This window comes from Etheostoma spectabile, chromosome 10 (assembly GCF_008692095.1).
Source record: "Etheostoma spectabile isolate EspeVRDwgs_2016 chromosome 10, UIUC_Espe_1.0, whole genome shotgun sequence".
Classification (NCBI taxonomy): domain Eukaryota; kingdom Metazoa; phylum Chordata; class Actinopteri; order Perciformes; family Percidae; genus Etheostoma; species Etheostoma spectabile.
Genome location: NC_045742.1, coordinates 17,348,666 through 17,363,846, shown reverse-complemented (window position 1 = coordinate 17,363,846; position 15,181 = coordinate 17,348,666). Strand labels below are relative to the sequence as shown.

The window sequence follows — 15,181 nt, the reverse complement described above, 5'->3', positions numbered from 1 at the left end:
AGCAGATACAGGGTCAGTGATGGATGAAGGGCAGGTAGTCATGTGGAAAGACATTGGGATAACTGCATGACAACGCCAGTGATCAGATTACCCATAAAACACTGGGCTGTTACCTGCTGTGGGATCGGATGGACCTGACCAAATCAAGGGTGATGCTAATGAGACGACACCCTAATTACAATAAGTCACAGTCTTAATGATTTAGCCATGATATCCCTTTCTACCCACCTATCATATCTATGTAATCTATCCACTTCCTATAGATAGATATGGCATCGATGGATCAATTTGAGACACAAGCTGTGAACAGACAATAACAGGCTTTCCAATTGAGGCCCAAGTGTTTATGAACTATATGTGTTATATCATCCGTATACTGTATACACATACTGCATATATGTGTTCATATGTGCATTCTGATTTCCATGTAAGATAAATAACTGTGTACTATCTGTGTCATTGAAGTTCCACAGATTCACTCAAACAGTAATTACAGCAGGGATTAATGAGCGTTAATGTGCTTGTGTGATCCAGTCTAACATATTAAATCGTTCGTCTGATGTGTTTTAAATTGACTGTCCCCCATGTTCATCTGTAATCAGAGCTTGAATAAGAGATTTTGGATATCACACCCCAACACCATGTAATGGCACTGACCTATTTCATTTCATTTAATCTCTGGTAAAATGCACATCTCATTCTTAGGAGATTGTGTCTAGGTTAATTTTGTGATCACTGTAGTTATGATTTGAAACAAACTAATTTTCTTTCCTTATCTGAAACTTTTACTGTTGTAAAATGTGTGTGTGTGTGTGTGTGGGTGGGTGTGCAGGATTGACATTAGCTAAAAAGTTTATTATAAGCCCAGTGTTTGCCATTTCAATTTCATAAGTATACCTTGATGATGCTGGTGCTTAGCCGCACTTACAATGGGCTCCATTATTAAATCCCTTTTGTCCTCTTAATGAAACCACTGTCCATAAGGTTCTAGATGAATACGTCTTTAGCATTACTAACTGTAGATTTGTACTCCCTGGCTCCCAAGATCTTTTATAAAGAATGAAAGATCCTTGTTTTTAAGAAGTAAAGCAATTATTGATGCCTTAGAAGCACACAAATTTCCAGGAAGAAATACCTGCTCACACAGACCTCAGTAAAAACTTCTAAAGACCTAGTTTTTCACCCGGAGAGTAGAGTAGTGGATTTAAGTGGAGCAGCAGCAGGTAGCAATTGAGAGTCAGATTAGTGTTTTTTTTAATACAAATTTGAATATACTTACTGTATCAATATTATCTCTTGAACATTTGAACAAAATTAAGTTGAGAAGTCATTAATCTGATGCTAATACCCAGCAGCTTAAAGGGAACCTTTAAATGGGTGGTGCAGCCAAATAACAGACACATAATGTAACATTCTGGTTACATTAATGGCTTATGGCTAACTTAATTTAACACATTTAGCATTACAGAGAGTGTGGTGTTGTAGAGGGGAGGGTGCTGAAATCCCACAGAGTGTGCAGGAAAATGTAAGAGCGGCCATCTGTAATCTATAATCCAGAGAATATCAGAAAAATGTTGGGTGAATAGTTTAATCCTAATCCTAATGTTGCATTTTTTACCCCCAAACACAAAACACCAAGGTTTGAATTTGTAATTCTGTTTATTATAGGAAACATATGGAGAAGAGATAATAAAATATTTGTGATCTTATATTCAAGTCACGTGAAACAATCATAACGTAGAGCTTCACAAAGTGTACGTGTGGATTCCTTCTGTTGTGCAGTTTAAGTTAGCATGGTATATGGTATGGTATATAGTACATATATGTGAGATAATACCTTTCCAGAATGTAATATGTGCATATTGTTTGTTCTTTTGTTTTTCAGCTCAGTGCACATGGAAGAGTCCTCAGTAATGCAAGGAGCCCAAGGTGTCCTTGTTCAGAACTGGCCCACTGCATCCAGCGCCGCTGGTAAGAATCAGTCATGTGATTCTTAACTATCAGAACTATTTTAAATTGTCCACAGTAAAACAAAAAAACAAAAAATAGTAATTACCTTAATTAAGAGGTCTACTTGGCACACATTGGGACCCAGTCTACTCCTAATGGTCTAAAGTAGTGATAGCCATCTAAAATATAGTTTAACTGATGTCAGTGCAACACATTCCATGACACAGATTCAGAGAAAAAACAGATGAGAATATCTTAAACCAACAATTGTACAATTCTCAAGCGCGTACCCAGCCACGAGAGCAATAAAATAAGGAATACAGAAATATCAGCTACGAGATCACCCCAACCCACTCATACCACTTCCCACTGCTGCAGGGAGAGGAAATGACACTTGCTACATAAGGCATAGATGGATATCTCTGCTCTTTGTATCATGAAGAGAGACAAAACTGAGAAAATGAGGGTAAGAGAGGCAATAGTTGATCGGATTATCTGCAAGATGTTTACAAAGACATAAGCCACAGGAGACAAACAGAGAAGAATAATAAAACAAAATTACATTTTCTTTTTTTGTTAATGTGGATCTCTCTCATTCTCCAGCTCTTTTATACACACACTCACAAAGACCAAGAATAGGGGTTTGGTGATGTCGGCAAGACGTATTATAAATGTTCCATATTTTAATAAATCTGTACGCCTATAATAATCTTATATAACATATAGGGATTTAAAACATGTCTGTGCATTCCATAATTGAGCATTACATTCAACAAACAGTTGAATGCTTTGTAGTGATAGATTTTAATTTTGCTCTCCTTAAGTGTACAATATTTAAAGAATTTAAGTGACCAGGCATTTCCATTGCAAGACAGCCTATACAATTGCAAATGTGAGTCATATTCAAAGTGTTGTATTAAACAAAAAAAGTATGTATTGGCAGCGCCTTTGCTCTGAAGCATCTGCAGGCCAGTGACACGCACGTGGAAGTGTCAACTTAGTTTGTTACTTGATAACCATTGTACTTAAATTTAAAATGTAATCAAAATTCTTTTGATAGAACAGACTTACATGTAGGGTCTCCATCTTGTTCCCAAAGATTGGTGCATTATCCTTATTATGTTAATAAATTATGACAAAAAGAGTCACACTCAGTGGCAAGTAGTGACCACAATTATAGACGACAAAACCTTTTTGGCCATCTGGCCTTTCTCAGGGTGGAAAAAAACTTCACTGAGGCTCAACAAAGCACTGCAAGGAGCTCATTAGAAAACACTGCTAAATGAATCGAAGAAACAGGAACACTGGAGCAAAACAAAACTTTAAATGACAACACACTCACTGCTAAATGACATTTCACAGACATTGTCATGTTTTTAATGTCATTGCACATGGTGCCATATGCCCTGCCCTGAACCAAGATGTATGACCAAAGAAGTACTGCTTACACTGCGTCAACGCCCTCCGTGCATTGAGGAGAATTCTGTAGTCAACTCGTTCTTTCTTTTTTGACTTTCCTCATGATGACAGGGAAGTGGGGTCAAAAGAGGGTTAAGAGTTAAGTAGAGAAAAGAGTGGCCTGGTAGAGAAAAAGGAAGGAAGAGGCAGGTGAGATAACTAGACGTGAGTATGTACAATGAGAGGATTGGAGCGAGGACGACGCTGTCATTAAGTTTAGCTAAAGAGGTGATTTGTAATTAAGAAAGTGGAGATGGCTTGGCCTGGTGTCTTCTATAGACAAGAGGCGGTGGGCTGGACAGGCAAACAAGCTACACACACAAACATATACACACACACACACACACACACAGACACAGCCTCCTCTGCTCTGCTATCGATTTTTTTCCTTGGCTGAAGACTTACAGCCTGCAGGCACTTCAAAACAAGAGAGAGAGAGAGAGAGAGACAACAGAACACGCAGTAGTGACGTCTTCAGCTGGTGAGGATTTATGGTGGTCTAATTACGCTGTGGCAGTTCAAGAACATGTTCACATGCTACTTTATTTTTCCTCAGGGCTGACAGTCCCTTCTTTATCTCATTGTTAAAAAGGTTAAAAATGGAAATATTAGCTGAGGGTTCTGTTAGCTTCAGGTCAAATGTTAGGGTTGGATTAAGGATAATTCTGGTTTAAGAGTGTCAGATGAAATGAAATTTATTTCTAGAGCTCCCTGACTGGAGGACAAGATTGGGAAAGATTTCTGTTCTGACTTTGAAGTTGGTTCTGTTCATCATGAAAATTGAGATATTGATTCAATGTGGCCTGTCACATCACTATGAGTCACAGGCTGTGCTATTTATAACTAAATCCTCTTGTTTGCTAGTCAGGCTGTGGTCCTTAGTTGGAGAACAGGAGTATATCAGAGTTTGGTTTGTTGAGGCAATTGTTTCAGCTGGGTGTTGTACCTACAGGGTGATGTTTTACCTTACAGTCTTTTGTCAGTCTTTTCAGTCTTTTAGATTCAATTGAGACACGTAGGTACAGCCGACAACGCCCCTGTTTCTTCCCTCTCTGAATTAGAGTGTGTAGATTTGTGTGTCTGTGTCGTTGCATCTCGTTTAGTGTTTTAATGTGTATGTGCATGTGTGCTTGGCTGTGCTTCTGAGTGTTTTGGCTGCCTGCTCTGTGTACTGCTCCTGCTGTGACAGATGGAGCGCAGCCCACGCCCAGATTAACAGACCCACATTAATGAAATCAGGGTTCTGCTTGCTGTCTAACTCTCTCACGCTATCCATTTCTCACTCCCTCTATTTCTTCCTCCTTTTTCTCTCCCACCATTTCACAACTATGTTTCTAAACCAAGGACCCATAGATAGAACTGTGCCCTATTCCAACCATCCCCTGGAGAGATGGGCAGATAGAGACAGGGGGGAGGAGGGAGATGAGCAATTTAAAAAGCGAGGGATTGAAAAGAAACAATAGCATAAGCAATAAAGGATAAGGTGGAGAGGAAGGTAGAGATGCGATGAACATAAACTCTTTGGGAGGGAGTGAGGATGGGTATATCGGTGTGATTGACTGTACCAAAGTCTGCAGAGGAAAGAGAGGAAGCTGTATGAGGTTGCTGTTGCTGTTGCTAGGGGAGAGTGGTTAGACTAGACAGAGAGAGAGGGGGGGCAGAGAGAGAGAGAGAGAGAGAGAGAGAGAGAGAGCTTGCAGCATTATTCTTCATCAGCACAAGCACTGTCACCATGCCTCCACCAATGTCCTACTGCTTCACTGGAGGATGTTGTTTCCACGGCAACCATTCATGGCTGCTGATATTGGCAGGAGAGAGAGGAAGGGATGGGGTTGTTATGAAGAGAGGGGTGCAAACATATGGTGTGGATAAAAGGTGCTGAAGGAGAGGGGAGAAGGGGAAAGAAAAAACAGACTGGCATCAGGTAAAGGACAGGACAATGTGATGCAAGACAAAATGCCCGTACATAAGCAATAGCTAAAACAGAATGGGTGTTGTGTAAATGAGGGAGGGATGTGTTTGGAAAGTGAGAGTTGGTCTAAGAGGTGTAAAGGGGTGGAGAGAGTAACCGAAGGAGAGTGACCTGCATTCCTGGGCTGTTGGTGTACTGCAGAGATAGATGAAGGTTTACTGTTTTTTTGTATCACCCCAGATCATGCGTGCACACACGTACACAATGAAACACATACACAGCAGAAGAGAGCAAGACAGATTTGATTAAAGTTAACCGTAATCAACTGTAGAGGGCACTTGTCAAGGCAAAAATAGACTCATGGGTGGAGACAAAATGCAAAGAGAAAAAGGAGATTCTACTGATGATTAATGTTTCCTTATCTCTTTCAATACCTCGTGGGCGTGACCATATATCTGCTAGTAGTATATACGACCATGAACTCGTGCATTTACATTTACTGTATCTTTGTTGGTCTCATCTGGGAGGGTAGGTGCGAGCACATTCATTTATCTGAGTAGAGGATATGAACAGACACAAAGAGGTAGGCAAAGAAGAGATACAGACAAAAACAGTTTATTCAATTCAAGCCTATATATCTTACTTTAGAGTTGCAGTCCTAAGGTTTACTTGATATGAAAAGATTATTGGCACAATTAGTAAGGCAAGGTAGACCAGTCTAGAAGCTGCTGGAGACATCCCTCTGCCCCATCTCTTTCCTCTTCTCGACTTCAGTAATTTGCTTTCTTTTATTGTCACTCTGTTTTTTTTTTCCCATCCTGCGTTCTTTGAGCCTTTATATATCTTGTCAGCTCTCTCCCTGTCTTCGTCTCTGGAGAATAAATCAATTTCTACTTCTCCATTTCTTTTTTTGTTATAGCACCTACACAGACATATACACACAGATACACAGACAAAAAGTTAAACTCCCACACATACCCATCTACATTCAGTGTTATTTTTATTTAGTTAAGCCCTGTCACTTGGGATTGCTTGTGTCCACCATCTGCCACATGAGCCAGCTGGGAGTAGACAGCAAGGTGCTCAACCTGGCATGAACACAACATGCACCCACGCACGCGCACACACACACACACACACACTCAAGTACGCACATGCACACACACACACACACACACACACACACCACACACACACACACACACACACACACACACACACACAAACAATTGTAAACTCTAATATGCATATAGAGGTATAATTGCTCTTTAAAACCCACAACCAGCCATCATTAGTGTATGATTAACCCCCAACATTTTCTTTCTTTCTTTAATTTACTATTAGTAGATTGGGGAATATATGGAAATTTATGCAGGCACAAAATGTATTCTTCTATCACTACCCAAGCATAACAGTAAAAACACAGACACATGAATAAGAATTATGTTTTGAATAGACAGCAACATCACATTTAGTTTTTATCACAATGCTCGTTGCACAACACACTTTTAAACACAGGTGCTATTTTGAAGAAGGGTGTGGTCCCAGATGACTGTTTGCAATCATAACATGCACAGATTTCTCTACCACTGCAGTGTGAAAAAAAAGAAAGAATTGCACCTTCAGGATCTTTTAATCCTTTCTTTCCCTCTTCCCCCCCCCCCCCACCGTTTTTGTGGTAAGCATCATGTTTCATATCTGCATCCCTGCACTTCCTGGCCCCTTTTCTTCTTCTTCCTCCTCCTCCTCCTCTTCTTCCTCAGCTCGTTATGTAACGCTGCACTGCGCTTCTGCCCAACTGGCCGATGGTAGGGCAAGACAAGGGGATGAATAAAGTAGACGTGGCAAAATGGAGCTTGGGTGATTTAAGTGACTGTGAAAACCTTGGGCGACAACAGGAGAGCGATGGGACATTCACACAGAGAAATGGTAGGGCAAGACAAGGAGAGAGACCAAACTTATGGGAGGATATGGAGAAAATCACAGTCTGTAATGAAAAAATTATTGATTGCAGTGGCCTGTGTCACGCTAGCATTTCCATTGCAAGGATTTCAATTGCTTATAGTTACATATGCATGGAGAGAGTAATACAGCTGGGGGCGTCACTATGAAACAAATAACCCATCCTTGTGTCTAATGTGCCTGGTAGTTATCATTGATGGACAAGCTGTATAATACGCAACCACATTAACGTTACCATAAACACTGATTGGCAATGATTAAGACTTGTCAATAACTGGGAGGGACTGGTATTAGCTGGCTGAGTTTTCACGCAAGATTAGTTGAAAGGTCAGGGGAAATGAGCGAGAGAGAGAGAGAGAGAGAGAGAGATGGTGGAAAGGAAAAGAGAAGGAAGGGAGGTTGTGCAAAATTAACAGAGAAGAGAGAAAGTTTTGCTCTGGAACAGTCTTCGACAAATCACGTAGATGCAATGGCTGTGTGGAGATCAGTGTTGGGAGAAGTGAGTCAGTTATCGTTGGGAAGGAAGAGATGCAGAGAAGAGGCAGGGATCAAATAAAATGAGGAAAGCATTATAAGGGGACAAAAAAAGGGGTTAAATATAGGGGTAATGGATGTGCATCACAGGTCAAATCCCATATTGTCAATTTTGTCTGTAACATCAAAAATGACTTAGGTTGTTGATTCGATTAATTTGACATTTTAAAACAAATATATAATAGGTCATACATACATAGCACTAAATACATATTATATTGCAGAAGATAGACACTATAAAGTTAAACATACCGTATAACTTATTTACATTGTGGTCCTCGTCCCTTGTTAGAAATGTTCATTTAAAAAGTAGAAAAGGAATCTCCAAAAGCAACAAAGACTATTATGTTGTGACGTTTTCACCATCAGAGTTTAACACAGCCGGACTACAGTGTGTCCCTGGATTTGTATTTTTTTTTTTCAAATACGACATTAAGACATTAACCCTTTCAAGAAACTTACTCTGCCCTGCTTTGCTTTACCCTTTTCCATCTGTCTTGTCTTAGAAGGAGTCATTACTCTCAGGGGTGTGTTTCTGTTTGCTTTGAGTGCAAGTTTGCATGGGGGCACTGGTGTCTGATGTTCTCACATTGAGTTAGACAGGTAATTTCTTTGAGGCAAGAGAGTGGACACTTTACAGCAAAGCATTGCCAGCACCTTTTTTATATCTAGTGTTTTTTTGTTCCTTTTTCTTTGAGATAATAGAATCGGGGTCATGTTTCTGCTTTGGGAGTCAGATGAGGATTTATCAACTGGGGGAAAGACTCACTTTGTAAATATATGTGACTCTAGCTGTCTCTGTGTCTACATGTGGAGGAGCAGTGACTGGATCTAGCCTGCCCTGTCTTAATCTTCTCAGTCTCTTTGTCAAATTCAGTCTTCTCTCTGCATCTCTTGCAGCTGTGTTGTTGCAGTCGGTAAAAGCAAAAAGACTTTAAGGGGGATAGCAATGTAAAACAATTCATGCATGACCCACTTAATTCTCGTATGGTATTGATTTCTTCAAAATATCTGGGGGAATTGAACATGAAGTAAAGAATGACAAATCCGACGAGGGCTGCAACTATACTCATTATTGGACTTCATCCCAATTACTTCCCCAATTATCAGTTAGTAGCTTGGTCTATAAATGTGGGAAAACGGTGAATAGTGCTTACCACAATTTCTTCAAGGCAAGGCTGTTTTATTTTTATAGTACATTTCAGCAACAAGGCAATTCAAATTACTTTGCATAAAACATTAAAGAACAGGAAAAAACAGTTAAAAAATATAAAACAGATGAAGTATGAGAATAAAAGTCAAGATAGTCTTTAAATTGCTTGATTTGTCAAAAATCCAAAACTATTCAATTTTCAGTGTTATTTGTTAATGAACCTATCATCTCAGCTCCGATTCAGACAGAATCAGTGTATGTTAAAGCTCACACATTCAAACAAATTAGTCTTGTCTGCTTTGTCTTGGGTCGATTCGTTGCAGAAGGAGAAGCTTTACAGCAGTGCGTGCCTCTTTGACTGATTAGGATTGTATGCCAAGCCGGAGACATCATGTTTGTCATGGATTTACTCCATGAATCCTTCACTGTGAGCAGATCTCACCGAGCTGGTAAAATATGGAAAGAAAAACAAGTAAGAAAAATGAGAAATGAATTAGAGTAGGGATAGCAATTGAAGAGGGAATAAGATTGGAACACATAATATCTGAAAAAGTGAACTAAACTCTGTCATCTCACAAATTAAAGTTTATAAGTGCTAGTAACTTGGCTGCATTAGTTTCGATAATTTGTATAACAATGCAGTGCAATATTGTAACAGCCAAACAAACGTATTAACCGCATATGAGACGCTTGTTCTGTCTCCGTTATTAAAAGGACTATCTATCTACAGGATATCCCTAATGTCACTTTGATGACTATCCATTGTATCACCCAGGCCATCATAACTGAATAAAATTCTGCTTACACCTGACGGTACATTCATAGTTTAGTCAGAACTACTTTTGCATTCATTATGTCCAACTATATTTAGGATGGCAGTTAATTTGTTGTAAGACATGCAGCATGAAGAAAGCTTAAACCAAACATAGAGTGTATATTTTGCGGCTGGCTGGGTAATAGTGCAGTAAGAGAAGATTAGAAGATGGTATTCTCTGCCCTGGGTACTAGATGAGGTCAGGCTTCCTCTTCTAGACACTGTTCCTTCTGGTTGGATGGAACCATGCTCAGTTAATCTCCCCTTTGGAAAGAACTCAGAAAAGAAGTGAGATAAATAAAAGGAATATGTGAGGCAAGTAGGTCACTGCTGTGAGGAAAGAACCAAAGTGCCGAGGTCTTTTGCTGGTAGACTGAGCTTAGTTTTTTTATATTCATAAATATAATGACACACACCCACACAATAAAGAAAGGGCGTGATATTTTCTTGATTCCTGCTCAGGTTGGTTGATAATGCCCTCATAAATACAGTTACACCTGCAAATTACTGAATACAGATGTGTTTGCTTTGTGTCCAATTTTCTCGCAAAACAGTTCAGTTTAATTTCACTAAAATACTTTATTACCTTTGTTATCCCTTAACATAATGAGGAAAAGTTTCATCAAACAGTGCCACAGATGTTAGCTTTGGCCAGGAGGGAGCCTTTGATTCATTGCCCACTTAGTAGTTTCTTCTTGGAAACCTCCATTCAGTTCCACCAACTCCCACTTTTTATAGCATGTCACGGCCTTTCCTCAAGAAATGCCACTCCTTATTGTCCATTTGGATTTTTACAGTGGCTGCAGTGGATGTCCATGATCTCTCCTTGTAGTCAAAGTTTTAAAACAGTAGGCCAGATTTATGTCTGCATGATGTAGTGCAGGGAAGATTTAGGGGAGATTCCACAATGTACTGGTCATCTTAGGGACATGTTTGCTTTGGTGCAGTAGCAGCTCAGTGAACTATAAGTTCCACTTTAAATATCCTGTATTCTTTATAAATCTATTTATTTTTTTATTTTTTAAAGATTCAAGTTTTTAGAAAGAATGAGAGATTACTACAACCTAGCCATTAATACATAAATAAATAGACTACCTATAACTATTTCTAAAACAAAAGTTCTGTGCTCACGTTACAATTACCACTTTACTTTATAAACCTGTTCATATTTGCACCAGCTGCTCTTCAGAGATGGATGATTTTCATAATAAAACTTACCTTGTATATTGGGCAAATGTGTGCAAATCCAGCAGAATTTGTTCCATCGACTTCCATTATGATGTATTCTCCAGTTATTTGTTCAATCCTCTCTTAAATTTGCATGTATGAAGGACAAACACACCATGTATGTAAGATGACTGGCAAATTGTGCTTCTAAGCTGTTGTTTCATACATAGTATTCATAACATTCATTTAGGTGGAGCATGCTTCACAGATAAGTTGCAAAAGACTTAATAAGTAATTGAATAAACCTCCCCTAATGTCTGAAGAATTCAGTCTGTGAAAATCATAACATTTGAGCATTTTAATAACCACATTTGTTTGAAGTAAATAGATAGAAAATAATTACCCATCATCCATATATTTATGTTTCTTTCAGATGCTGAAGGGGGAGAGGTGTCCCCCCCAATGGGTGCTGGTGTAGACAGCAACAGCTGGCACTTTCGCTATGGCCCCGGCGGTCCTGGTGCACCCCCACAGCACCTAAAACCCGGTGAGGTTCCCCCAGAAGCCTTCATCATCCCTGGCTCCCCTGCCATTATATCTATCAGACAGAACCAGGGAGGAGAGGACGACAAAAGCGATTTCATCACCTTTGGAAAGAAAGAGGAGGCCAAGAAAAAGAAGAAGAAGAAGAAGGAGAAGAAAGACAAAAAGGATAAGGGAAAGGATGATGGAGATGAGTAGAGAAGCAGAAAGGGAAAATGGCAAAGATGAAAAGGGCGCTGTTAAAACAGAGGTACCAACCAAAGTCCACTGGGCAAAAAAAAAATCTGAAAACTATTACAGATTTTCAAATTTAGTTATATTACCTATTTTCACTAATAGTATTTTAAAGAACCTGGCCTTACCAAGATTTATTTTACCTTCAGTCCCTTACTAAGGTAAATTATCAATCTTGCCTTGATAAACAATAAAATGATTGATTTTGCTCCATGCCCCTATGTGCCTATACCCTTTGAGTCTACTCAAGTCAGTCATCTTGTCCAATAAGGAGCGAACACTCTTTGCCCTCATCTTAATTTTTTCTCCTTTAACCCACTGGGCACGTTGGCACCTCTGTCTTACCCCACCCCCCACCCCAACCGATGTGTAAACCAATCTCCCTGAGAGGAGACATACTTTGTACAAGAACAACAAAAAGCTCTGTGCCAGCCAAGGAAAAGAAGAACGACAAAGAAGATTGAGAGATGTATGCCATCTGGAGCTGGACACATACTACTTGTAAATAGCACATGAGAGGGTCACTGAAACTAAGGCTTACATGACACTGCTGCAGATTCCTCTGATATTTACAACAGTGTTTCCTGAGATCTCAATGAAACCACATGCACACATACGCATGCTCACACATTCAAACATGCAAACACAAATACACATACTTACCATGACAGAGACTACTCTGTCATGGAAAGCACTTGAGGCATAGAGAGAGGCAGAGAAATAAAAAAGGAGAGAAAATCAACTGACATCAAAGAAATGTGCTTAAAACTAGACACTGCAAGCTTTTTGCCCTGGTAAGTCAACTATGCGGTGCGCATGTCCACATCAACTCTCTCAGGATGGAAGCAGTATCCTTGCAACCACTCTGTATTTGCTCACTGCATTTGAAAGACACAGAAAGCTTCATCTCCGCCAAAACCCCAATTGAGGAATGCAGAGAGCACCAGAAAGATGGAAGGATATCTCACATTCTTCTGAGGATCACAGAGGGGAGAGTCTAGCTGAGCTGGCTTGTGACTCTGTTTTCAATCAGTGGTCTCTGATGAAACCTTAGAGAATATTAGGACAGTCTTGAGATTTTGATAACACCTTCTTGTCTCCCCCTGCTGCAGCAAAAGCCTGATGCTTTCTGCTTTGAATGTTTGGTAACAACCAGTTCTTACCTTGAGTTTACAACTGCTTACTTGCTTATACTTGCCCCAAGCTGCCACAAGCCGTCCTCTCCTCCCCCCAACTGTCTTTTTCCCCTCGGTCAACCATCCCATTGACTGCCTCTTCATGTGATGATGAAGTTTGTGAACTTGTTCTGTTCTTCATTCATTCTCTAAAGAGATTCACAATTACATATGCCTGCATTTTTTCTGTTCTTTGTACCTTTGACTGCTTTTTGCGTATCATGCTGATACCCATTTATCCTCAGACCCTGCCCCTAACCCCCCGCTCAGGATCAGTCCTGGGAATGGCCTACTCTGAACATTGTGGTGTGCTGAGAACAGCATGGAGTAATGTGGATGAGGCCTGAGGAAGCCCAGTCAGGGGTCTACGCCCTGAGCTCTTGTCAGATGTCTCTCTAAGTGCACAATGGTTCAGTGCTTTTAACTTGCAAATACTAACAGTACACAGTTCATTTTCTGTGTGTAGCCACTGATGAGAGGGGACCAGGTGGGATGAAGTGGATTTAAGGAGTGGAGGACTGGGATAAAGTGAGGAGAAAAGGTGCCGTGGGCTGGCCCTCCGCCTCCATGTACAAGAGAAGAGAGTTGTTCTCCAAATTGATTGTTTAAGATTGTTGAGTCACATATTAGCTTTCATCTACGCTGTAAATGTAGCGTAGACTTTTCATGGATTGTCTCTGCATTAGTGATTAGACCTGCTAAAAAATATGGGCATCTAGGGATTTCCATCCCACAACTACAGTATATCCCACCAATCCTCTCTCAGGAGGTTTTGAAAAAGGGGCAAACTCATGCCTCAAGACCTGCTTCTGTTGGTTCCCCTCTCCTGCCTGTAACTTGTTGCCACGTCCCCAAAGTTTTGCGGCTCAGTATGAAGTCACTTCATTAAGTGGCTGCTGCATGTACTGCTCTAAGGAAACACATACTATATAGAGAAATATATATATAAATAGATAGATGGTTATGATTTTATTCTTTTGTATTATCATTTTTCTTCACAACTCACACAGGAGATATTTGTATGTACTTCTGTCTCTGCCAAACATCTATGTACTACAATCTTCACGCTCCACAGATGTTGTATGGCATCCACTAAACCTCTTTAGATATTTGTAAATGCTATAGTGTGATACCTTTCAACGCAAGTTTATTATATTTTGTTTTACCAACTATGATTTTTCCTTTTGAAAAAAAGCAAAGCAAGAAAAAAAATCACTCTGTGTCCAGCTTTGACATAATGATCTAACTAACACTGTAATATTGTAACTGAAATATGTATGATCCTATGATGAGCTATCACTTACTTCCCTTTCACTCTTAAAAAAATTACTGAAAAAAATGTGTATAAAAAGGTATATGTAGTGTATGCTTGTGTTTAGTGAGCGTTCATGCTGTCATTCTTTCCCAATGTATGGTGGTGAACTATGGTGGAAATGTGCTGTCCTAAATGGACTAGCCCAGATCTGTTGTAAAACCCTTTTTTGTACACTTGCTCATCAACTGTGATAGTGTAATAGTGGATTTCATTTATTTCATTTATTTTCTGATTTGGTTTATTTTACCTAAATGGATACAGTCGTAGTGTGTTTTGTTTATAAATCACTAATAAAGTTTTCTTTCTTAAAAATAAATGTGAATTTATTTCCTTGGCTGTGTGTGTTTTTGTGTGTGTGGGGGTCTTTTTCTTTCTCTGTCATTTGACTTTATTACAATGCAGCAAAACAGAATAAGATTTAATTTAGATATTGTTTGTAATTTGTTAAGGTTTTTATTAAAAATTATTTTATATAAAAATTTTATTAAAATTAAATTTTTTCATCTTCATTTTGTTTAAATACTGTGTAAGGAATAGGAATACTTTAAATAAAAAGATGGCCTTATGTAATGAAAGCCTTAATTAGAAATCAGTATTACACTTGTACTTGTTTTACAGAGGAGGCTTCTATCGCAGGAGAGTTAGAAAGGGGTCAAAGTAACACTCCAGAAGATTGGGAAATAATGAAACCCTTAGAGGAAGAAAAAGTATGTCTATTCACATCAGTGAAGGCAGGACTGACAAATTATTGGCTGCTCTCCTCTATCATATATGCTCACATCCCACTTCTTGTTCTGCACTGACAAGCACTCAGAGGAGAGACACTGGCTGAAAGACCAGCCCAGCATTGATGCCTCATTTCTCCTTGTTGAAAGCCATAGTCACAGATTGTGCAAACTGTCCCTTGTGAAAAGAAGCTTTCAGGCACAGTATAATTTAATAAAGTGACTAAAAGTATTTATTC

At 39.4% G+C, this 15,181-nt stretch overlaps 1 protein-coding gene across 3 annotated transcripts in view; it reads left to right on the top strand.

Moving 5' to 3' along the window:
• The window catches only part of pcdh2ac (protocadherin 2 alpha c), a 183,655-nt gene extending 169,122 nt beyond the window's left edge, over positions 1 to 14,533 (top strand). For all 3 annotated transcript variants that reach the window (XM_032528343.1, XM_032528344.1, XM_032528342.1), the window contains exons 3-4: positions 1,886 to 1,971; positions 11,384 to 14,533. In XM_032528343.1, the coding sequence (XP_032384234.1) occupies positions 1,886 to 1,971; positions 11,384 to 11,691 (394 nt within the window). In that variant the 3' untranslated portion in view covers positions 11,692 to 14,533. The remainder of the gene's footprint in view (positions 1 to 1,885; positions 1,972 to 11,383) is intronic.
• Positions 14,534 to 15,181: the final 648 nt, after the last annotated feature.